Source organism: Cyprinodon variegatus, unplaced genomic scaffold (genome assembly GCF_000732505.1).
Source record: "Cyprinodon variegatus isolate N-32 unplaced genomic scaffold, C_variegatus-1.0 Scaffold1352, whole genome shotgun sequence".
NCBI lineage: Eukaryota > Metazoa > Chordata > Actinopteri > Cyprinodontiformes > Cyprinodontidae > Cyprinodon > Cyprinodon variegatus.
The window spans coordinates 87364-111619 of record NW_015151805.1 but is presented as its reverse complement, the minus strand read 5'-3'; the positions used below and the strand labels follow the sequence as shown (position 1 = coordinate 111619).

Below are 24256 nucleotides of genomic sequence, written 5' to 3'. Positions count from 1 at the left end.
GTAGTTTAACACACATCTCTGCAGCTTCTCTACTGTTACCCACTGATTACTCCATTCAGACAGAGCCTTCTAACAAGTTAGCAAAGATTCCCAAAGGAGTAAATCATGATAATCTAATTAAAATTTAAATAACTCAAATTGGGAAAAAAGTTAAAATGATTAAATGTGGTCTGTTTAACATAAGATCTCTTTCCTCAAAAAGTCTACTAGTTAATGACTTAAATTGGCATAATCACAATTTATGTTGCCTTACAGAAACTTGGCTGCAGCAAAAGGATAATGCGAGCATAAATGAAGGAAATCCTTCTAGTTATTTAAATTTTCAAATGCCCAGAAGTTCTGAGCGAGGACGAGGACTAGCAGCAATCTTTCAGTCTGACTTACTGATTGATCCAAAGGCAGTTAATAATTACAACTCTTGAACATTTAACCCTGAGTTTCCCTCATCCAAACTGCAAAGTAAGAAAACCTCTTCTTTTTGTAACTTTGTGTCGTCCACCAGGTCCTTACTCTGAATGTTTAGATGATTTTTTGGAGTTCCTTTCTGATTTGGTATTAAATACTGACAGGTTTGTCATAGTGGGGGATTTTAACATCCATGCTGACACTGAAGGTGATAGGTTAGGGGCAGCTTTTAATGCTGTCTTAGATGCTATTGGCTTTGTTCAAAATGTGAATAGTCCCACACATTCTTATCTTTATACTTTGGATGTTGTGGTGACATACGACATAGAATGTGAAGAAATAACAGTATTTCCTCACAACCCTATCCTCTCTTACCACTTATTAATAACCTGCAAGATTACTTTATCAAAGTTCCCCTCCCCCAAAGAAGCTTCCACTTTAACTCTGCTAATATTTGGATCACTTTAAATGATTTAAGTTCTTCTTTGCAGTTTTCCAAATCAAACACCTTTCTGGGGATGATCCAGGTTGCATAAAGCACATTGATTGAACGTATAGAAACTTAACAAGCTACAAGAAGGCCGACTTTATTCTAATAACTTCTCTTGAACCTCTGCAGATTATTTCTTACAAAAGAATTCATACAATGCAGAACATTGTGAACAACACTGTGCATTCTCTACAGAAGACTGTTTTATGTCTCTTCCATCAAAGGCTTCTCCATACCTGGTGCAGAGAGATCGCAACATTTAATCCTTCTTGCCTACAGCTGTTAACATATAATAGAACTGATTGAGAAAAAAAAAATTCTGCCTCCAATTAACTCTCTGGTTCAGTCTCCACCCTCTCTGCAATTATCTCTACTGGTTTCACCTGTCGCCACCAGCATATACGCTCCGTCCTGGTCAGTCTCCAGTGCCAGATTGTTTTGAGGGAGCCCGGCAAAAACATTACAGCCTTTAACACTGAGAATCTGCCTGAACCTGCCTGCCTACCAACCTTTCTTTGTCTCCTGATTCTGAGCCTTCCTCATCCCTCTGCCTGTCTGAGTCCTGATACTGGATCCTGGATTGACCACCTGTGCTTCTGAACCATTTTCTGCCTGTGAGTGCCTCAGCCTGCCTGTCCCTTTTACTGTACTCTCTGTGTTTATCAGGAGATTGGACCTGGAACTGGAAATATCCCCTGGATTACACCCTCCTTTACCTCTGCTGCTTTAATGGACCCAGTTACAGAACCTGGACTGTGTCTGCACTAAAGCCCCTGGAAAGCCAGCACAGTTTGTCGACCGCTCAACGGTCTGCCCCACAAACAACTGGACGTCTCTGTCCCTCCAAAGCGCCATAGCCCCTCTTGTTACCAGCTTAGTCCTTTGTCAACTCCTCAGTTCTTACCTGCCACTGCAGCCTCTAACCTGTCCCTCTGCCTCTAGAATGTTATGGCCGGTTATCGAGAGCTGCACACCCCGGAGCAAACGCTGTTTAAACCCTGCTTTTTTCAATAAATACTTTAAACGTCAATGACCTTTCGTGGTTGATGTATCTGTAGGTACAAAAATATTTTTTCTTCAGAAGTGGCCAGAAATCCTTGAGAGCTTTACAGAAGATATATATATATATATATATATATATATATATATATATATATATATATATATAATCAGATTGTATCATATTTAAAAATACCCAAAATACTTCCTTATGCACAAAGGGTAAAAAGTCTTTTTGCATATTTAGGTAAGACCTGTAACACAAAAAGCCATATACATTACATGGAAGATGTTAGTGGTATCTCTATAACTTCCTGTTGAATGATTTCCCCCTGTGGGATGGCGATATGTTCAATAGGCTCTTTTTTACAGCTCAGTCCTGTGAAAGGACTAAACCAGGACAGAGAGAGACGTCCTCCAAATGCAGTCTGCATGGCCTCCCAACATGGCACTTTGCCCCACTTTCCTGTCTCTCCCTTCAGACGTTCGATTCCCTGAGGTGGACACAACAGAGAACATGTAAAAGCACTATTGATCACATCTTAATGGTACAAAACTGATGATGGTGCTAACAAACCTGCTTTTTGAGGTCCAAAGCTTTCTTAAGACTAAAAAGGCAATCATTTTGCTTATTGGAACTGGTTTCTGCAGATTTCTGCTGTTTATAATGGCCAGAAAGTTTGACGAGACAAATTTGTAGTGTAATTACACAGAGAATTCTTAAAAGTCAGGGTAGGGTTAAATTAAGTTAAATACAAGTAAGTTTTTTATTCTTTTCAAGTTTTTAAACTTTTTTTTAACATAATACATACTAATAATTCATATCATTACAAATCAGGAACAATTACGTTGTTTTTCGCTATAAGTTCTAAGTCGTTGATTAAACAAATTATTTTCATGAAAACAGTCAATGTCACAGGATGTTCCGATATATTGGAAATGTATGGAATATGCTTTTTACATTTTTCAAGTCTAGATTAAATATGGAAATAATGTTTCCAAATCTTTCTTTCAAATGCCTCAAAAATGCAAAGCAAATTAGAGGGATAAGAGATTTATGGTTATAATACGTAAATGAGTTAAAGTTATGAATAATTACAGAGCAAGCTCATTTCCATGAAAAAGCAGATGATTAGGTAGTAAAAATCATTGGCCATTATGTTACATCAGTGTTCTTTGTTAATGCTCATTCATAAATAGTAGTAAGTAAATAATGGCTTCTCTTTGAACTGGCTTTCAGCATTGGTAAAGATAACAATTTATCTTCATGTAGTGAGCTTTACTTCAACCTCTAGTTTGTCATGATGACGCTTATTACAAACAAAATGAACTTGAGATAAAATTACTGAACCACATGAATGGTATATATCTCTTATGGAGTTACTGAAATTATAAAATTAACTTTGGACATTTTTCCTGTTACCATAGATAGATTAAAGGGGAACGCAGTTTTTTTTTTTTTTTACATTGGGCTCTTGATTTTACGTTATTACATATGAGTTTTGTGTCATTTGAAGCCGTTCTGAAGATATTCCGTTAACGTAAACGACTTGAAGGCACAAACTAAACTGTTCATAATTTATCATTTATGGTACGCCAGCATTCATAACATGTAGGCGAATCACTGTACCCCAGACAACAGTTTAGTTTGTGCCTTCAAGTCGTTTGCCCATACGAAGACGTTACTTCGATATAACCTAACGGAATATCTTCAAAACAGCTCCAAATGACAGAAAACTAATTTGGGTGAGTAGAACATGATGTAATAACGTAAAATCAAGGGCCCAATCTAAAAAAAAACGAAATTCCCCTTAAAAAAAAATATATCACAACAAAGAGAAAAACTTGATACAGAACCATAATTAAATATGGAAAAATATGCAATTAAGTTGCAATTTTCAATGACTAGACTATGACAAAAAACTGTCACTTAAAATTAAGGAAGAATCATGAAAAAAATGAACATGTGATCATAGTTTTCTTTTTCTTTATTCCCTAGGCACTAATGTATTTTCCTTTGGAAAGTAGACAAACGGAAGATTGAATTCAGAGAGATGGGAAGATGTGTGAAAAGGCCAATAACCTAGGACTTGAACCCATAAAAGCCAAATTAAGGAGTAGAGTATGGTTAACTCCTGCACTAGTGCAGCACCCCTGAGTATCTTTTAGTAGTCTTTTTGTTTTTATATACTTGCATGATTTTATTTAGGAAAAGTAATCTGTTTTAGTTTTAACATCCCCAGATTTCATGGCCCTCTGACATTGACTTAAACCCCACAGACTTTGAAAGTGATTTAATTCAAATCCTTGCAGAGACTGTTTTGTAACTTCAACTTTTATCGTTATTTATGAGAAGCAGCATGGGTTTTGGCCCAGCAACAGATTTGCTGCTCTAGGCTTTAGACTTTCGATCAAAACTTTACATATCAATTCCATCACCCTCAAGGAACTGCCTGAATACTCCTGCCACATTGTGTTGGACATAATCATGCCTGTGGACCCAGAACCCACTCAGCCAGTGTTGGGAGAAACAGTGGGTCTAAGGATTTTCATACCTAAAAGGATTTCACTAAGGATGGCATTGTTTATCCTGTAGAAGGCTTTGTGTCGCTCTATAGATGTGCCTTCCCAATCAACACTAGCCTAACAAACTGGTCATGCTCAAAAATGTTGACCAAATGATGAGGTTAAAAAGTGCCTTGAGATGACGTGTTACATTATGTTGGGGCTCTATAAAAAAACAGAATTGAATTCTCCAGATCCTTTGACATCCGCCACATAAGCTCAGGGTGAATCTGGTCTATTTAATGTGCGAGAAGGAGAGTAAAGACATTTTATTTGATGAATGCCAGTTGAGCTTCACTGTGCTGGGCAGTTGGTGATAAAAAGTCAATTTTTTGGTGATTTTTCTCACTCATCCAAGACATTGCCAGGCAAGGCAAGGCAAATTTATTTATATAGCACAATTCAGTACATAGACAATGCAAAGTGCTTTACATGATTAAAATATAGGAAAATAAAACTGAATCAAAGCAAGTAGGAAAAAAGTAGTGTGACACTCTGTTTAGTTTATTCATAAAGCACCAATTAACAACACTTATCATCTGAAAGTACATAATTTAGAGTGATTGGTTAAGTTTTCTAAAACCAGCTGATTGCATTGGGTCATTAAGAGCAGCCTCTGCTGAGACCAATCAAAAAAGATTTTGCACAAACAACTATTGCACTTTTGTTCTTGTATCTGAAGACCTTTTGTTTGGATCTGTTCTGGCAGCATTTCTCCTGTTTCTCAATGAACAAAGGAGTAAATACTAGTCCTACTACTGGTTTAAGGGCCTGTGAGGGTTTTTCTCCATAATTCTCCTTAATGCTGAACATGCTGTAGGACCATGGTTGCCAACTCTGTTCTTCAATCTCCCCTACCTGCATGTTCTGCATGTCTCCTTGATATTGCACCCATGACATGCTACCATAGAGACAAGTCTAAGACATGGATAGCAGAAATACAAGTCGAAAGAGTGACAAGACTGCTCAGTAACAGTATTCACAACCATCAAAAGGTCTCCCATTTCTTCTGCTAATTAGCATTTAGTGTTCAGATAAAGTCAGGCTTTAATTAATAACCGGAGAGCAAAAGGTTACTTAAGGAAGATTATTTTACAGATTTAAACCAGGTGAAACTAAATCCTTTCCACTTGTGGAGTTCTGAAAAGAGCATATTGACAGACAAAAAGGTTTTTTAAAATATTTTTACCTTTTTTCTTTTTTTTACAATTTTTCTATAATTACTGCTCTAAGTGTGTTGCCTTGTCAACTAAAGGCCTGTTTTAGAGTCTCTATACTCGAATTAAAAATTAATCAATTACTAAATTATTTCACTAGAATTAAATAATCACAATTAATCCAATTAATAAATTTCAGCTCTAGTAGTTAAACACCTACCATTGAAGTGTAAGGCCAGTGTCTCTACCCATGGCTTCCCACTCAGGAGAAAAGATGGATGGATAAGTGTAATTTTCCCTGTTTTGTCAGACAAGTAAGAAAATTTGACAATGGAATAAGGTGAATTACCTTAAAAAAAGAAGGAAAAAAACTTATCTATTCAAATCAATACAGTTTATATAGTAACAAATTCACATGTCATTTCAAGGCACTTTACAGAAACAATTCCACCAGATCTTTCAATTAGATTGGTTCAAAGTTTTCTATCTAAGGAAAATCAGCTGACTGTATTGACCTGAAGACAATCCCTCACATGCATGTAGTGACAGTGGAGAGGAAAACTCCCTTTTAACAGGAAGAAACCTCCAGCAAAACCAGGCTCAGTGTGAGCGATCATCTGCTGAGGCCGACTGGGGTTCAAGGAGACGAAGCAGATATAAGAAAAGTAACTGTCAACTAGCTAGACACTAGGAAACACAGGCAGTCAGACAAGCTCCGAGGCAGATCCCATGTTAGAGGATTAAAGAGAGAATATGCAGTAAGTCACAGTAAGTTTATCCCAATTGCAAAATGTCTAACTTATTTTAAGGGCAATAATACTTGTTCCACTGGCAGATCTTTGTTTTTAGCAAATGAAGGGTAAATGCACTTTGCATTTGTAAGAATTCTTATTCGTACATTTTTCAGTGTAGTCTAAAGATGAGTAAAGAGAATCAATAGAGTGGCAAAAACGGGCAAAAAGCAGCGAAATGGCCCTCCACAGATTTTTGAATGAGTTTAAAACAATCCGTTTTCTGTCAGAACCAAAAAGATCAGTTTGACAAACAGTTAAATTCTATGATAAAGGACCTTACAAATATAAATGCAAAACTCTGTTTTGTTTTTTTAATAGATACACATTTTTTATTTATCTCAATGAGAAATAAAGTCTGGGAAATGTAACTTTTTCCTGATGACTTTTTTAGAAAAATGTAAAAATCAAATTCCATATTCTTTAAGACGGTTTAGCTTGTGTCTGAAACACGTGTTTTTATAAATGGGAGACTAACTTTATGGCGAATTAGGACAGCAGTACTGCTAATGTATTAACAATGGACATAATACATTTTGCACCGGTAATGAGACATGAAGCGTTTTAACAAAAATAAGAAAAAATAGGTTTAACAAACAAGAAAAAAAAAACATGAGCCATGCAATATTTGCTGTACTAGACTCTCCTTCATTGCCGTTATTTGGTTGAACTAAAAAAAAAACAAATAAATTAAAGCAATGTTAGGGATGTCCCGATCCAATACTGGTATTGGAAATCAGTCCACTATCATCCAAAAAATGAATATCTGAATATATCCGCCTTCATCTACAATTTTTGATACAAGCAAGCTTCTGTTGAAACACTCCTTTACTTTGTGCTTCTGTTGAACCCCATTGAGACCCATTGTTGCAAATATACAACAAACCCTTTGTAATGCACATCACCAAGATAGCAGTGTATCTTGTGTGGACCTAGGAACCGCTTGCAAGCTTGTACTTCTGATACAACTTGACCCCAACCATGTATGTTATCATTGACTGTTATAGATGTTGTCACAAATTTGTAATACACAAAATTTTTATTAAAATTATTAAAAAGATTTCTAAATTTCAGTTTAATTTTAAATTTGGCAACTACTTAAAGGCAAAAAAAACTTTTTAGAGATATATACATGTGTATAAATTTGGGCATCAAGGGGTTAAAGTCTGTGTCAATTATTGAAATGAAATTATTGCTGATGGCTGTTATAAAAAAAAAAAGTAATAAAAGTGTTTATGACTAATGCTCATCACATATTGGGTCAGTATAGGAATAAGTCAATACTTAATGCAGCAATATCGCTATTGTATAGGAATGAAAAAAGTTGCATCGGGACACCCCTAGGGTCTACCATGACTTGCATGCTTTATGACATTTTTAGCTTGATGGGACTACAGTGATGCAAGCTCTTCTGCAGCTTACCTGTGTCAGATTATTATGTCTGTCTGCCACAGAAAGCTCTGGGCAAAGTGAGTTATCAACCAAAGCAGAACGCATGACAGTGGAGAGGACACTGCATAGGAAAGAGGCAGATTAAATAAAGGAAAACAGGGATGGAAGGAAAACAAAGGCCATGTGTAAAGATCATGTGAGGAGAGAAAAGCATCAATACCAGTCCACATCCACCCTCCCAAAAAAGCAAGCAAACACAGTTTTGCTCTGCAACAGAGGGGGATTTATTCTCTGCTTCATGTGCTCAAACATATCTGCAGTATTTATAAAATAGTTGAAAATTTTAAAAAAGAAAATAACATACATCAAACTTGCCATCAGGATCATTACACCAGCTGTGTTTTAACATAGACGATTAAACTGACCACCATGCATTCACACATCAGAAAATACAAACCACATTATGTAAACAGATAGTAAATATCTAATAATGAACAAGAACAGAGTTTGTAATTTTTGAATATGAATGGTGAAAGTGTGCATTTTTTGAAATTATTTAAAGAAGCTGAGATATTTGCAGATTATCATGGCAGCAATGTAACTTTGCCCGCTTTACTCTCTCTGAACTTAATTCCACACTGGATTTAAAGTCTTCCAACTTCCAGCTGAAGCTTTTAAAGCCAAGCCAGAATTCATTCAAAGGACTTTCATATCACAGCTGACCAAATCATCTGAGAATCATTTGGGCTTTATTGGTTTTGACACACTTCTACAATGTGTCCACATAGCAAGGGAATTGATTAACTCAAAATAGGTTGCTGCAGAAACAGGTGAGAGGATATCCCCTCCTAGCCCACATATTCAAAAACATATTTTACTGCTGGCATAACTCAGTTACATCAATAGTAAATAAAAGCCTCAAACTTGCTTTCAAAGAAACAGAATAATTGGTGTCATAAAATCCAGCATTTATTGGAAAACAATGAACCTTTGGCTGAGGATAAAAAGCACATAGGCAGTCCACTGGGTTTTTCTCTGGTGAACTTTCCCACACTGCTCCATCAAAGGAGTAAGAATACACAATAAAACACAGGTGAGCCTTTTCTTGTGGCCCTTCAATAAAGCACAGATATCAGAAATCAAAAGCAAGAATGATCAAACACTGGACTGCTTGACCTAAAGCGTCAGAGTGAAAAAAAGTCAGAATGGGTATGTGATTATGTTTACAAATAGGCTTTATAGGAAAAAGGAAATCAGTGAAGCCAAAATGTTGTCTATAACATGTATTGTAATTTACCCAAAACACATATATTTGGCCAAAATCTAAAACAAATAAAAGCTATTTTAAGTATGGGTTTAAACGTGCTTATTGGGTTGTGGGTTTGAGTGGGTTTTTTCCACTCTTCTCTTCATAGAGAAAAACATAGTGGGTCAATTGAAATTGTCTGTCGAATCATATCTGCTTCCTTAATTCTGCTTCAAATCAGGGATATACATTTTCAAATTCAAAATTAAATTTTTGTACTTATGCTTTTAGATTCTAGACAGCAAATCCATTGGCCCTAGTTTTCTTGGTAGGTTGCTGGTCAGCCTGAAACTTAGGCAACGTTCACACATTAATGCTCATTTCCGACGTTTTTGTGAAATGTATTTGATCTCCAGTGTGAAAAGCATTCTCACAAGTTAAAGGGGAACACTGTTTTTTTTTTTTTTATATAAGCCCCTTGATTTTACGTTATTACATCAAGTTCTCACCCACATTAGTTTTTTATCATTAGAGGTTGTTCCAAAGATATTCAGTATTGTAATGCAAATAACGTCTTCCTATGGGCAACGAGTTGAAGGCACAAACTAAACTGTTCATAATTTAGTCTTTATGGTTCTTTTTGGTCAGCATTCATAACATGTAGGCGAATCACTGTCCCTCCGGCATCCACAGTTATATTTTTTATATTTATATTTCTTTAAAACAAAGCAGAGCGTGTATGACGTCATCAACGCGCCTGACTGGAGTTGTGACAGGCAGCCAGGGCCACAGGCGGCTACGCTCTACCCCTTATATTCATTCGGCGAGCTAATCTGAATCGTTCAATTCCATTTCAAGAACGAGATCATCTGTGGTAGTAGCACTAGACATCTTCCAGGCATGTAAGTAAAACTAGCAGCAGTTCAGCAGACAGGATGAATTTCTTAAAGATATATATATAAAACCACCGATGTCTGGAGGACAGTGATTCGCCTACATGTTATGAATGCTGGCATACCATAACGAATAAATTATGAACAGTTTAGATTGTGCCTTCAACTCGTTTCCCATAGGAAGACATTACTTGGATTACAAAACCGAATATCTTCAGAACAGCTCCAAATGATGAAAAATTAATATGGGTGAGTAGAACATGATAATAACGTTAAATCAAGGGGCCAATGTAAAAAAACGGTGTTCCCCTTTAAGCGTCCCGCATGCACAGTAGAGGACACGACATCAAAATCGTGCATGTTCTGTGTTTACAGAAGTAAACATGGATAGTAGTGCCAGAGCACATCTTGCAATCTTTAAATTCTTTCCCAACCTCAGCCAGTGCACTAACAACACAGTCTTTTCAAGACGGTTGAAAATAAAGACTGCTCTCCACACTATCGTTGCCATGGTTGTTTGCTTTTCTTCCCGCTTCTGCGTAGCAAGCCTCAGAATAGGGGCCTTTGTATTAATGAAGTTCAGGTGGGATGAATGCGACTTGGTCACTTAGACACAGGTCGCATTTGAAAAGAACCCATTCATATCGGATTCAGGAGCAGATAGCCAAGCCAAGGGTTGCATTTGAAAAATTGGATCTGTGTTGTTCAAACTGTCTTGAAATTTTTATTTGGTTCACCTCAGGCTGCTATGTGAACGTAGCCTTAGACCTCTGCAAAACTCTGTAAATCAATCACTGTTACTGTTTTAAACTTTTCATTTATAGTTGAGAACATAAATTACAATCATGCATCACTAATGTGGGCTGACTATTTTCAATCAACAACTATTTATCTACGTATGTCAGGTATCTAAACTCATATGGAAGCTGCTTTCAGACAGCCAAGCTTTCTTCTCTGAGGACTGTCATGGTCAAATCTGGATGCTGACATCGGTTTTCTCTGTCGGACTTTGCCATTAAGGTACTAGTTACACGTGAGCAGTTTTCAGTTGTCACTTTCAATTCAGGGATCACAATCCTTCCTTGTGAGCTAGTAACATGAAAAACAAAAAACATCCACTGTGTAAGAACTACTCCATTAACTATAACTTTGTGAGTATGCACTTACCAAGTGTTGAGCTTTGTATTATCATATAAGTGACTGTCACCAACATTGAAAAAGGTAGCATTATTAGAAAACGCCTCTGTAAAGCTCAGACATATCGGTAAAAAAAAAAAAAAAAAAAAACTTAAGCTGCAAACTCCATACATGAATTACAATTCTTACATACAATTCCATACAAAGCACAATCACTGTACAAAAACTGGCACTTTTTCACCAGTAATGGTAACAGCAGGTTCATGAGTTTTGTGATTGTGCTCAATCAGCCACCAGCAGTCAGAGCAAAACAACTGCCTTATATTAATGAAAGTGCAGAGATGCACTTCTCACACTTTTACTTAGGTGATGATCAGATGATCAGAAAACAGCCAAATGTAAGCTTTCCAGAAATGTATCATTGTTTCAATTTAGTTTAGTTTGTTTATATAGCGCCATTTCACAACACTAGCTGATGTGCCTTAATTATCCAGATAAGGGAGAAGGTCACTTGTGAGTTACTGTATGCTTCAGAGAACCAAAGAAAACTGCACTTTCTCTGCCATCTCAGTTACAGAGACTAAACACAATAGACCTGCATAAAGGAAGACTTTGGTAGCTGTAAAACTGTCACTGGAACAGGCCTAAGCCCAACTACACATGTAGTAAGAAACATTTATCTAGATTAGTGTAAGTTTCCAATATTCGTAAAGCCAATAAAAATAAAACATAGACATGGGTTTTTATCACAATTTTATAAAATCCAGAATCCCTTTCAATCAAAAAAGTTCCCCAGTTGTTTTGTTCCTTTTGGAGTTACCATGTTCAGGGTGATTGAGAATCTTCACCAGCAAATCTTTAAGTAATAAAGGAAAGACATTTAGGCATAGAGAATAAATAGAATGTATTGAATTCACTTGTCTTGAATCTTGATAAGTTTTATGGAATTTACCTTTTTTTTCCAGTTCTAATACAAAGTTCTCAAATGGCAAAAATTACAACACCAAAGCCTTCTGGATTAGTGACTTTATAAAAAAAGGAAGAAAATAATGAATTTCAACAAGTTGTGCCATCTAAATACTCCGTCCTTTACCTTTGATTATTAATAATAGTCGCCATAATACATCTTTCTTTTAATTTAATCAAAAAGGTCAACAAAACCAAGACAAAGTAGGATCTATGCAGTGGAACTTGAGGCAAAAAGGAAAAAAGCATTTTTAGAATCGTCCCTTATAGTACCTTACAGCAGGTTTTGGCAGAACATTGATCTACTTTTCAAAGAAATCATTTAAATTGGAAAAACTTCATTTTATCAATGTGCAAAAAAAGTTAAAAGGTCAGTTCAGCTAAATTACAGAAAATAGGCACTGTATAATTCCACCTCCTCTGTTGAATTTTAAGCTTATCTTTAGTTTGTTGCTAAACATAAAACTTACTATAGATCATCACTATTTGCAATGTTGGCTTGAACACCCAAAATAAAGAGCCCTACAATTCCTTACAGAAGACCTGCATAGATTTGATCACAATTAAGTCAACTTTAGTTAAGACTTAATTAGGATTTCAGGAGAAAGACCAGCACAAAGTAGTGTAGACTTGATAAATAGTAGTGAAATGAGGATGAAAAATGATAAATGGTTTTAAAAGCTGATTACATTAGAAAACTGTGTCATGTATTTTCATTACCAAAACTTGCCAAAAATTTTAATTGCAATTATTTTCAACCAATATTGGGACTCCGATTTTATTGCTGTTGCCCTTGGCAATAAGCGTAAGCTTAAATGTTTCCATCAAGGTTTTCAGTTTATTTATGACGATGAAAAGCTTGCTTTTCCAGAATCCATTGATGCACCACTTTACTGTAACCTTTCAATGAAAAAGCTCTTGCTTCTACTATCCTACATGGATCTGTATGCTAGCAGCAACTCTCTCTTTTGTTCTGCTGGGCACCAATCTTACCTTAATTATTGCTACATAAAAGGCTGGATTAAGACATTTAGTGTCTTAGTCTAGATAAATGTAATGTGATTTAAGTTGAAAGCTTCTGTAATTTCAAAATGTTATTTTTCTAAATTGCAATTGCATTGCAAATGCAATTTATTGCCCAGGGCTAATTTTAATTAACCATTTCTGACTCTCAGTTTCAAAACCCTCTTTTACTTCAGTTACAGCTACAAGTCTTTTTCGGGGTATGTCTCCAACCATTTTCATTAATGCAATAAAGGGTTTGTCATTAATGAAGGATTAATGACCAATGCATGGCTACTATTATTTTTCCTCACAACTATGTACTACTTTGTGCTAAATTCTCATAAATATCCCAAAAGCTAAACTGAAGACGCACCATATGAACTGTTAAAAAGTTGAAGGAATAAAGAATCTTTTTAAAGGCATTATGTATACACAATATAGGATGTTATATCTATTTTTTTTATTATAGATCGGGTAAGTACATTCCTTTTCATGTACATGATACATGCAGATTTAAACTCAATGCTTCCATGCTACCGTATGTTCCAACTTTTTACCACCTGAATGATAAGAAAGGCTATATCTGCATGATTAGGTGATAAAAAGGCAGTTGTCTATTTCCTCCCACTTTGTAATTTTGCTGAACCAACCCTTTAAATAATTAACTTTTTGAAAAGAGAAAAGATCAGTAAAAAAAAATCACAGTGTTTGCAAACAGACTGATAACTTTTTTTTTTCTCTGCAACTAAACAAAACAAAAAAATAAATTTCTCAGTTAGTTGGCACAAATAAAGGTGTCTGTTGCTTCTTTTAAAAGAAAACTGCAACTAATATTGAGTTGGAGCAAGCAGGGCTCCTTAGCTGAACTTTGTGGGACAGAGCTAGTTTTTTCCATCCATCTCATTTCCTGTCCCAAGCTCGCTCACACCACATACTGGTAGGTCTCTGCCTTACCATGGTCTGGGGTGGAGAAGGGGCTTAACCACAATAAAGAGAATTGATGTCCAAAAACTGCCCTCATGTTCATCCTCTTAGTTTTTTTTGCCCATCTTCGCTCTTCCTTTTTCAACTGCTCTATGCCCTGAAAATGAGAGACAATCATATTTGAGTTTGCATATCTTTTTGACCAATTAAGTTTAAAAACTACATTTCTTTCTAGAAGTCATTTTTATTAAAAAAAGTAAATATTAGTCTGTCATCCCGTTTACACTAAAGTGTAGTGTAAAATTATGTTAAAAAAAAAAAAAAAGATTGTGTCTACGTATATTATGGCTGGGCCATCCGTCTTCCAAAAGTATCATGATGTACGCCTTTCATAAAAGTCAATACCCAAACATTTTGATTAGCGTTTTTTTTTTTTTTTATTGTTGTTCTATTTGAAATGAGGACCTGGGGAAAAAGGCCAAATTTAAATTGTAACTCCAACCCTTTAAAATGAGATCAGCCATGCTACCAACTCTGCTTAATTAGAGTAAATATAGGCAGAGGAAACTCTGCCTATATTTACAGAATACCATAAGGTTCTGGATCAGACTACAGTGGAACAAGTAATAATTCATTTTTAATCTAAGTTATTTTAAATTGATATTGGTCAGGTGTCTGTTGCAATATATATTGATACAAATTTATTGCCCAGCCTGTGTTCTTTTGAACTAGTCTACAGTTGGTTATGATTTAGAGTTTTTATTAAAGGGGAATTTCGTTTTTTTTTTTTACATTGGGCCCTTGATTTTACATTATTACATCATGTACTACTCACCCATATGAGTTTTGTGTCATTTGGAGCTGTTCTGAAGATATTCGGTTAGGTAATATCCAGGTAACATCTTCCTATGGGCAAATGAGTTGAAGGCACAAACTGAACTGTTCATAATTTGTTCTTTATGGCAGTGTTTTTCAATCCTGGTCCTCAAGGCACCCTGCTTTGGATGTTTCTGAGGTTCAGCACACCTGATTCAGATGATTGCAGTTCAGCAAAGCGTGATAATCTGCTATCAATTAATTACAGGTGTGTGAAAGCTGGGAAACATCTAAAACATGCAGGGCAGGGTGCTTTGAGGACCAGGTTTGAAAAACACTGCTTTATGGTACACCAGCATTCATAACATGTAGGCGAATCACTCTCCCCCAGACATCCGCAGTTATATTTTTCATATTTATATATTTTAAAAACAAAGCAGTGTGTGTATGACGTCATCTGCACACGCCGGCTACAATTCATTCATCTTGTCCGCTGAACTGCTGCTAGTTTTACTCACATGCCTGGTAGATGTCTAGTGCTACTACCACAGATGATCTCTCTCTCGAAATGGAATTAAACGATTCAGATTAGCTAGCCAAATATATAAGAGGTAGAGCGTAGCCACCTGGTGTAATGTACATTGGTTAAATAAAGTTTTTTTTTTTTTTTTTACAAAAAACTGTTGTCTGGTGCACGGATTACATCATACACACGCAGCTTTGTTTTTAAAAGATATAAACATAAAAAATATAACCATGGATGTCTGGGGGACTTTGATTCGCCTACATGTTATGAACGCTGGCGTACCATAAAGAACAAATTATGAACAGCTTAGTTTATGCCTCAAGTCATTGCCCATAAGAAGACGTTACTTGGATATAACCTAACCAAATATCTTCAAAACGACTCAAAATGACACAAAACTCATATAGGTGAGTAGAACATGATGTAACAATGTAAAATCAAGGGCCAAATGTAAAAAAAACGAAATTCCCCTTTAAATACTGTACCTCACTGCCTCTCAACCCCCAGGCCCCGGCCTGGTACAGGTCCATGTGTCATTTTGCACTGGACAGTACAAAAACAATTAATAATCTATTTTAAAAAATGACAGATTATCTCCGTTATATCCGTGTTTGACTCACTCTTGACATATGGCGCTTACAACACCATAGGTCAAATGATATCTCCAGCTGTAAATCCCCAACGTCTTGTTGCAGCAAAACAAGCTCAGGGCTACCGCTCTCTCAGTGCTATTTTGAGTAGTTAGTGGGCTGTTTTCATGTACTCTTCTTTTGTGGTGATTTATTTAAAAAAAACATTTCATGTTAACATAGCGACATCAGTGTACCACAACTATAGACTGGCCCTTGTAAAGATTATATGACACTAAACTGGTCCCCATTGCAAAAAAGGTTCGGGGGGACTGCTATACATGGTAACTGATTTCTTTAATCATGTCTATTATTTTTTTCAACTATTATTCTGAACAAAAAGTGGGTTGTAAAATGTTGGTAATGGTGCTAAAAAAAAAAAAAGTTCACCAGCGTTATGAACTACAATAAAATTCAAAATGTCTGGTCAGGTTTACATTTTTTGAAATAGCGCATTTTCCTTAAGGATTGTTCCCTTATTCATTTAACTTTTTTTTAGAATCTTTAATCAATAAACAGTTGAAAGAATATCTGTACTCTAATAATCTGTTGTGTAAATTTCAGTCAGGTTTTAGAAAAGGTCATAGTACCATCACCGTGACTTTGAAAGTGATGAACAATATCTTGGCAGCTCTTGACAATAAACAACATTGTGCTGCACTCTTCATTGATTTATCCAAAATGTTGACACTGTCAACCACAATTTACTCGAAGATAGATTGACCAATATTGGACTCTCTAAACAAAATGTTGGATGGTTCAGTAATTATCTGACTGATCAATCCCAATGTGTCAAAGAAGATAAAATTTGTTCTAATACATTGTCACTAACTAAAGGAGTGCCCCAAGGCTCCATTTTGGGGCTTCTACTTTTTACTATCTATGTGAGCAATGTTGGCCAGGATCTTATAGACACTAACTACCATTTTTATGCTGATGACATGGTTTTTTACAGTTTTGGAAAAAACCCTAGTGCACGTGTCTCTACGTTACAAATTGCTTTTAATTCGGTTCAGTACAGGCTTTTAAAACTAGATCTTTCTTTAAATTCAAATAAAAGTAAAATGATGTTATTTTCAAAAACAAAGACAAAATTGCAAAATAGCTATCCTCTTATCACTTTGCATGGGTCAGAGATAGAAAGGGTTCAATCTTTTAAATATTTAGGAATTTTAATTAATGAAAGTCTAAATTTTAAACTTTATGTTGAACAATTGATAAAGAAACTGAAAATTGGCTGCTTCTTCAGGACTAGGCTTTGTTTCTCTTTTAATTCAAAGAAGAGACTGGTAGCTGCAATGTTTGTTTTTACCCATTCTGGACTATGGTGACCCAATCCATATCAATGTCCCAGATCAAGTTCTAAAAATGTTAGACTCAGTTTACCATGCCTCCCTGCGATTTATAACAAATTGTAAGCCTCGCACACACCACTGTGAACTTTACATACGTGTGGGATAGCCAGCATTAGAGACTCGTAGACTCACTCACTGGTAAAATATCATTTATAAGGGTATTCTGCGTCTGCTCTTCTTATACCTCTATTAATACATTCAACCAAGAGCGGCTGGACTGTATTCTCTACGTTCTCAAGAGTCTTTGCTTCTGTCTGTACTTAGTGTCTGCACTGAAGCTGGAAAGACAGCTTTTCAGTACTCTGCCCCCACAGCATGGAACAATCTTCAGAAAGACTGGAATTTGAAGGATTTGATTCCAATCAGACATTTTAAACGATTGCTCAAAGGTTTGGAAATGAGATTTATGGTTTGTAATAGTTTTATGAATTTCTAATTTTAGATATATGTAATTGTAAACTGTAATGTAATTTGTAATGTAATCTCTTGGCCAGGACTCCCTTGAAAAAGAGATTGTTAATCTCAATGGGACTTTTCCTGGTTCAATAAAGGAATAAAAAAAAAAATAAATAAATAAAAATAAAAAAATGTTCTTCTTACATTTTAAGAGAAAGTGAAAACCAGTGTTGTCAATAATATATAACCGTAATACATTACGTTCCACAGTAACAGAGTAATAAACTGCGTTAAGAGCAAAATTTTGGTAAAAATATTAGTTACTTAGGAAAGTAACACATTAGAATCTAAACTGAACAACCCACGACCAACAGTCTAAATAAATGGGAGAACAAGTCAGTTCTTCTCTAAAAGTCTTCTAAAAAAGTCTTCTCTTTTATATTCGGAGAAGACTAAAACAATAAAAGAAGAGGATGGTATTAAAACAACAGAAGAATATGGTTTTAAAAACAACAGAAGAAGAAGAACAATGGGTCAAAGTGGCTACACTCCCGCTATTTTGAATATGTCCCCGAAACACCACAACACCCTTTCCTACTGGCCGAAAAACCAGTTTAAACCTGGGAACAATAAGCTTTTATTAGCGGTGGGAATGGCTCACTGACCCGGGCCAAACGACTCGGCAAGATACCCGTGTTTAAATTGCCACAGCTCTGATCAGTGTACTGTGGGAACACCAGACCATGGTTGACTCCCTACATTACGTGATACCATTGAGCAGAACGTAAGGACGCAAGGCACCTTGGCAGTCACGTCTGATGTAACAAGCCAAAACAACTCTGCTTACATTCGCTAAACAAGGTGACCAAGGCCACTGGTAAGAGAAATTCTGACTAATAAAAAAGCAAAGCAATATAGCACACTGACTATGCCTTCCTTACATATTGTTCTTCAATACTTTCTTCCATTTACTTCTCCAATTCCTGTCATGTCTGGTGACACCATCACGCTGGGTTAGGGTTGATGCGTACACCAGACACGCAGCTTGCCATCAAGGGGTTAGAGTCGGCTTTATTTGGCAGCGGGAGGGAAGCCAAATGCCAATTGTTAGCGGGTCGACCCATGTATGAAAATCAAGCGTTAAGCCGCTATTTTCAGACGGAAAGAGGCTACAATAGGAAGCACTTTATGTGCTGGCAGGTGAGGGAACTGTCTATGGTTAAAAATAGCACAAGTAACCTCGAAAAGCCCCTAGAAAGAGCATAGCAACCTGAAGCTAAAGGCTGCCGGAATTAACACGGGTGAATAAAGTGAATGTCATTGGTGGTTTATCAAGGGAGCGGGATTGTTGTGGCGGGAGGTTCGCAAGCAAGTTTAGTTGTGGTCGGTTTGTCGAAAGCATCTTGCTAACCAGTTAGCACCTTAGTGCCAGTAGGTTCCAATGGGAAATTCCATTGGGTTCAAGTAGCACTTAGCAATGACACTGTCAAGGAACACTTTTGACTGCGGAAATATGCAAGAGGAGGAGAGTTTTGTGTCTGAGGTGGTGGATGACTTCCCTACACCTTTAAAGGGGAATTTCGTTTTTTTGTTTTTTTTTCAGAACAGCTCCAAATGACACAAAACTCATATGGGTGAGTAGAACATGACGTAATAACATAAAATCAAGGGGGCCCAATGTGAAAAAAACCGAAACTCCCCTTTAAGGGGTACACCTCTACGGCCGAGTCTTAGGGCCAGGCTAGAGAGTTTTCATCTTTATTTTCGAGAATAAAGTTGTAAGTTTACGAGAATAAAGTCACAATGAGAATAGTCATAATAATTTATTTATTAATTAATAACAAACACATTAGATTATATATGTGAACCTCTAGTTAAATTTAAAATTGTACTGAAAATAAAGTTTTAAAAAATTCTGACATTTTAAAACAAGAAACTGCATAGTTACTTTGGCTAGTAATGAGTTACTTTTGCTGAGCAGTAATTGAATGGTAACCTGCTTTCTGTATATACAGAAAACAGTATAATTCAAAGAAGAGATGCACTGATTCTCATTTTCCCTTCCAATCCAATCTGGTACCTGAATTCAAGGTAAAATAACAAAAAGTTAGGAGCTATACAGGGAATGAAGAACATCGCAGTGCTTGAGCAAAAAGAGGATCAGACAGATGGAAGTCTAGATAGTGCCAATAAACTGAACTGATTCTTCAGTTAAAGGAACTATCTCAGGGTCCATCTCTCCTACCAAATCAAACAGACATCTAACCAACCTCCAAATTTCTGATTTTGAACGCCGATACTGAAATCAAATATATTTTTAGATATACATGGGCCAAAATATAAAAAAAACTGAACATGGACATACACAGGATATGCAATTTCAGTGTATATCCAATTAAAATTCTCATAATAACCATAAATATGATTCAAGACAAAGAAACAGAAAAGAGATGTCATGATCTCAGCACTGATGCCTGGTCTGATGACTTATTTCACACGCCTGCTTAGCTCTGCCCAGTTCTTAATACCCGCTCCTCTTATCCACCTGCATTAGTGGATAAGGTGAAAGGAGATATAAACTGCCTACAGAACAGTTATCAGTGCCAGATTATTTGGAGACTTTGGTGAGACGTATTCCAGCAATCTTACAACACCTGTTGTGTCTCTTTGAGCCTGCCTGTTCCCATCTGATCCATTTGCCATACCTGTCTTCTGAATTCTGCCAGATCTGACTACCTGCCTGATCTTGACACTGATGACTGAATTATTGGTTCATTCCATCCACCTGCCAAATTCTGCACAGTTTTCATTACCTTTCATCATATCAACCTGTTCCAGCTTCTACTTAAACTTTTTTGGTTCCATTCATCAGTGCCAGATATTTCGAGCCGTAGGTGAAAGTTCAATAGCGTACCCCTTCTGTTACTCTGAATGCCTGATTGTGACTAGTTTCTGCTCCGGGACCACTGTGAGCCTGCCTGCCCCTGTTCTGATCTATCTGCCTGACCTGTCTTTGGACTCCTGATGAATTCAGCCTGCTTAAAACCTTGGATCTGTCTCCAGACCCTGGCTTGGATTCCCTATGGTACCTCTGGATCTCTGATCTTTAGGGCTGGGTACCGAACTTCGGTTCTTCTATGGTACCGACCGAAATGCTTCGGTTCTACAGAGTATCGAAACATGCCTCGTCTTTCGGTACCAAGTTTCGGTGATTGGCTGTAACACTTAACGTGATTGCGTCATCCAGGAAAAATACACAGGTGGTCACGCCTACAGCCAGGGTTCAAGTGTATCTGTTGTGAACTGGTTGCGAGCGTCGTGGAACCCCTTTAAAATGCCCCCCAGGTCAAAAGTGCGGCTTCACTTTATTAAGACTGATGCCAATAGTGCGCAATGCAATACATCGTGCACGGAAACAATTTAAGAGCAGAAAGTTGCTCGGTGTTTGACTGCAAGAGGAGCGGACCGCAGCCGGCGCAACCATCCTCCTCTCAGCAGCCCGTGGGCAGTGCAAAGCCAGAGCGGAGTGAATCATGCTGCTTTCAAACTGGACGCAACAAGAGCAGCAAAATCGCGTTTGCTGCTTCCTTTTTGCTGCTTGTACCAGTTTAGTTCTGACGCGCGGCCTAACAGCTTTGCTGCTCTGGCTGCGTGGTTGAAAAGTGGCTCTGACGCGCGTTGGGCGGAGCTACTCTATCCTTTATTTGCCTTGCAGCTATATTTGCTGTGATCAGTGGGAATAAAGTAGTTTTATTATGTTTTTAAGTGGGAAAATCCACCTGAAAACTTAATCAGTGCAGTCAGTTCATCCTGCCTTCCAATATTTCTGTCAGTAGGATCCCATTCAACGGGATTGTTTGTCAGACATGGTCATTTTTCTAAAGGAAAACTGCTAAGTAAAAAGGTCCTCACAATGTAACAGTGAATATTAGACACCGATTTTTTTTTTTTTTTTATGTAAGAGGAAAAATGTAAATGGAAAAATCAGAGCTTAAAATAAAACTCAAGATTTGTACTTTTTTATGTTGTGTAATTTTCTTTTTCTTCGAATTGATATTATAAAACTGGTATCGAAAAAAGTATCGCTCAGGAACCGGTATCGAAGTTAAGGTATCGGTATTGGTACCGGAACCGAAAATTTTTGAACAATACCCAGCCCTACTGATCTTACAGCCTGGACTTATGCTACCTTATTTACACCATATTTGGCTTCTCCTTCCGGAAACTCCTGCTCTTCCTCATCTACTTGCTTCGTTGACAACTGGCTCTGCAGCCCTCTTGGCTTCTGCTCCTGGAACTCTCTGGGTGGCGTTCGCTGCATGCTGTGTAAAATCATCTGGCTGGATTCCACTCCTTCCTCTGGGCTCGGACTGAACTTTATAACCACGTAAGTGACTCACACTTTCGTTATCTTCCTCCATCAGAGTTACGTGGTCATTAACCTGTGTTTTCCCCTCTATAAGGGTTGCGGCCATTTAGTCCTAGCTGCTGAATTCCCAAGCAGTCCAATGCTTTTATAAATCACTTCGGTCTGTCAGCCTGAATTCTGGGTCCACCATTCTAAGTCCTGACAGTTTGTGATTTTAACGCTCCCAGAAAGACGTGGTCACTAACCAGCTGCCTCCACCCACAGAAGTTCCTGCCATAGATGCTGACACTGCTTACTCCGTTTCTGTTATCAGTAAACATTCTGAGAATTCTAAGCTTTCTGTTCTAAGCCGGACAGAATAATCTGCCCTAACATGGATCCATCGGCAGACAAACAATGGCGTTCTGGCATTGAAAAATCAAATTTTCAGCTTCAGTCAGGCGCGTGGGAGATTGTCTCTCATCTACGCAGCAAGGCTACACTTTTGCCTACGCCGGCTACCGCTTCCTCCTGTTATCATCAGAAAGTACCAGGAATGAGAACGTAAAATAGTGATTCTATTTGAGCTTCAAAAACAAAATAACGAGGGGCAGACCCAGACTCAGAAGATGAGCACAGCTTGTCACTCGCCCCTCTTTATGAAAAGAAAAAGAGTCACCTCTCACTGCTTCATGCAGTACTTATATAAACAACAATCTTTGTTGCTGCATTCTCCTTTTCTTTAAACATAGTTTATACTAAGCTTTGTGGGCAGGTAAAACCCATCTCTTATGGTGTCAGAGCATCCTGTGTAAGCTGGTCATGAAGTTGGGCTTTGCTTTGTAGCCTCACCGGTTGTTTGTATTTTTTGTTGTTGTTGTTTTACTTTTATTAATCTGACCCAGTCAAATCTGGGAAGTTTTTTTTCAATTCAGAGGCACAGAGACAGAAATTGGGCTTAGTATCTGTCTATGCTATAGTTTAGTAAACTTTCTATTTGTACATGTGCTATATGTTTTGTTTAGAGACCTATAAAGCTTAAAACCCAGACTCCTACACATATATTATTGCAAAAGAGAAAAAGAATACAATTGTCCTTTTGCCAAAGTACCAAACTGCAAAAATATTTTATAAAAAATACTTTAAAATTTTTTTATTTATCTTGAGAGATGATCTGCCATTCAGATTTCAGTGCAGATGTACAGACTTATGAAAGAGGTATGAAAAGGAGGTGGATGGTGCACAAGCATATTTTCATTCTTTTAAGAAGTTGAAGTAACACCTTAAAAGCAGAAACACTACATATCAATGCTGCCATTGACAGACGAAATCCTACTGCAGCAAGTTGGATAACCAGTATAGCTTTTGTGTAAAATATGGCAAGTTTATTTATAGTTTTACTTCAATATGGCAACATCTTCTCTTTGAACATAAATCTGCAAAAATGTATACCTCATAAAAATTTAGTTTGTTTAAAGCCTGCTGAACATTAGGGTAAGGTTTTGTGAAAGTGGAGATGTAATTAGGTCGACAATGAATGAAAAATTCCTGGATCCCAATGGTGATCCAGATCATCTCCAAAATGTAATGATTTGTTGCCAGTCACAATACGCACCTTCTCTGGGACAGACAAACTAACAGTGGTGAAAATATAACCCCCTTTGCGGAGGTAAGGATGATAGAGGAATGAAAGGAAGTCCGAAGGGCTCTAAACAGGTAACTTACTGTCTCGTCAGTACAGATGGAGTGCATTTGGGTGCCGAACATCACAGATGTGAAGATGAGGAAAAGGAGACCCTCAAAGCACAGGAGGATAAGAAGGATCACGGTTGCAGGAGGAGAGAAGGAGCTGCATTCTAGGTAATAAATGGATATAAAAATTAAAGTCTAAGTAAAGGACTCCCAGAATAATAACCCAGAATTTATTCAGGTATAAATCAGTAAAACAGTATTGAATCCTTTTGTTATCATAACTGATCACTTGTGCCACTTGTTCATATTTACCTACCGTATTTTCACGACCATAAGGCGCACCGTACTAAAAGGCGCAGTCCCAGTTACGTGTGCCATTTCTGTATTTAACACACACATAAGGCGCACCGGACTATAGGGCGCGTTTTTTATACACAGGTACATGTCCTCTGCTACCTTTAAATACCTCTACTGCGTATTTAAAAATACAGCGGGGGCAAAACTGAGTATGACTGTGCTATATT

General features: G+C 37.1%; 1 protein-coding gene across 8 annotated transcripts in view; it reads right to left on the bottom strand.

Annotated features, from left to right (window-relative positions):
* Positions 1–2047: 2047 nt before the first annotated feature.
* LOC107102987 (palmitoyltransferase ZDHHC3-like) overlaps positions 2048–24256 on the bottom strand; it is a 44097-nt gene continuing 21888 nt past the window's right edge. For 3 of the 8 annotated variants that reach the window (XM_015402482.1, XM_015402483.1, XM_015402484.1), the window contains exons 7-8: positions 23766–23896; positions 2048–2388 (exon numbers count right to left, since the gene is read on the bottom strand). In XM_015402482.1, coding sequence (XP_015257968.1) covers positions 2173–2388; positions 23766–23896 — 347 coding nt within the window. In that variant the 3' untranslated portion in view covers positions 2048–2172. Of the gene's footprint in view, positions 2389–7829; positions 7921–10156; positions 14128–23765; positions 23897–24256 lie in introns of those variants that run through there. The other 5 variants (XM_015402478.1, XM_015402479.1, XM_015402480.1 and 2 more) reach the window with 3 other exon arrangements.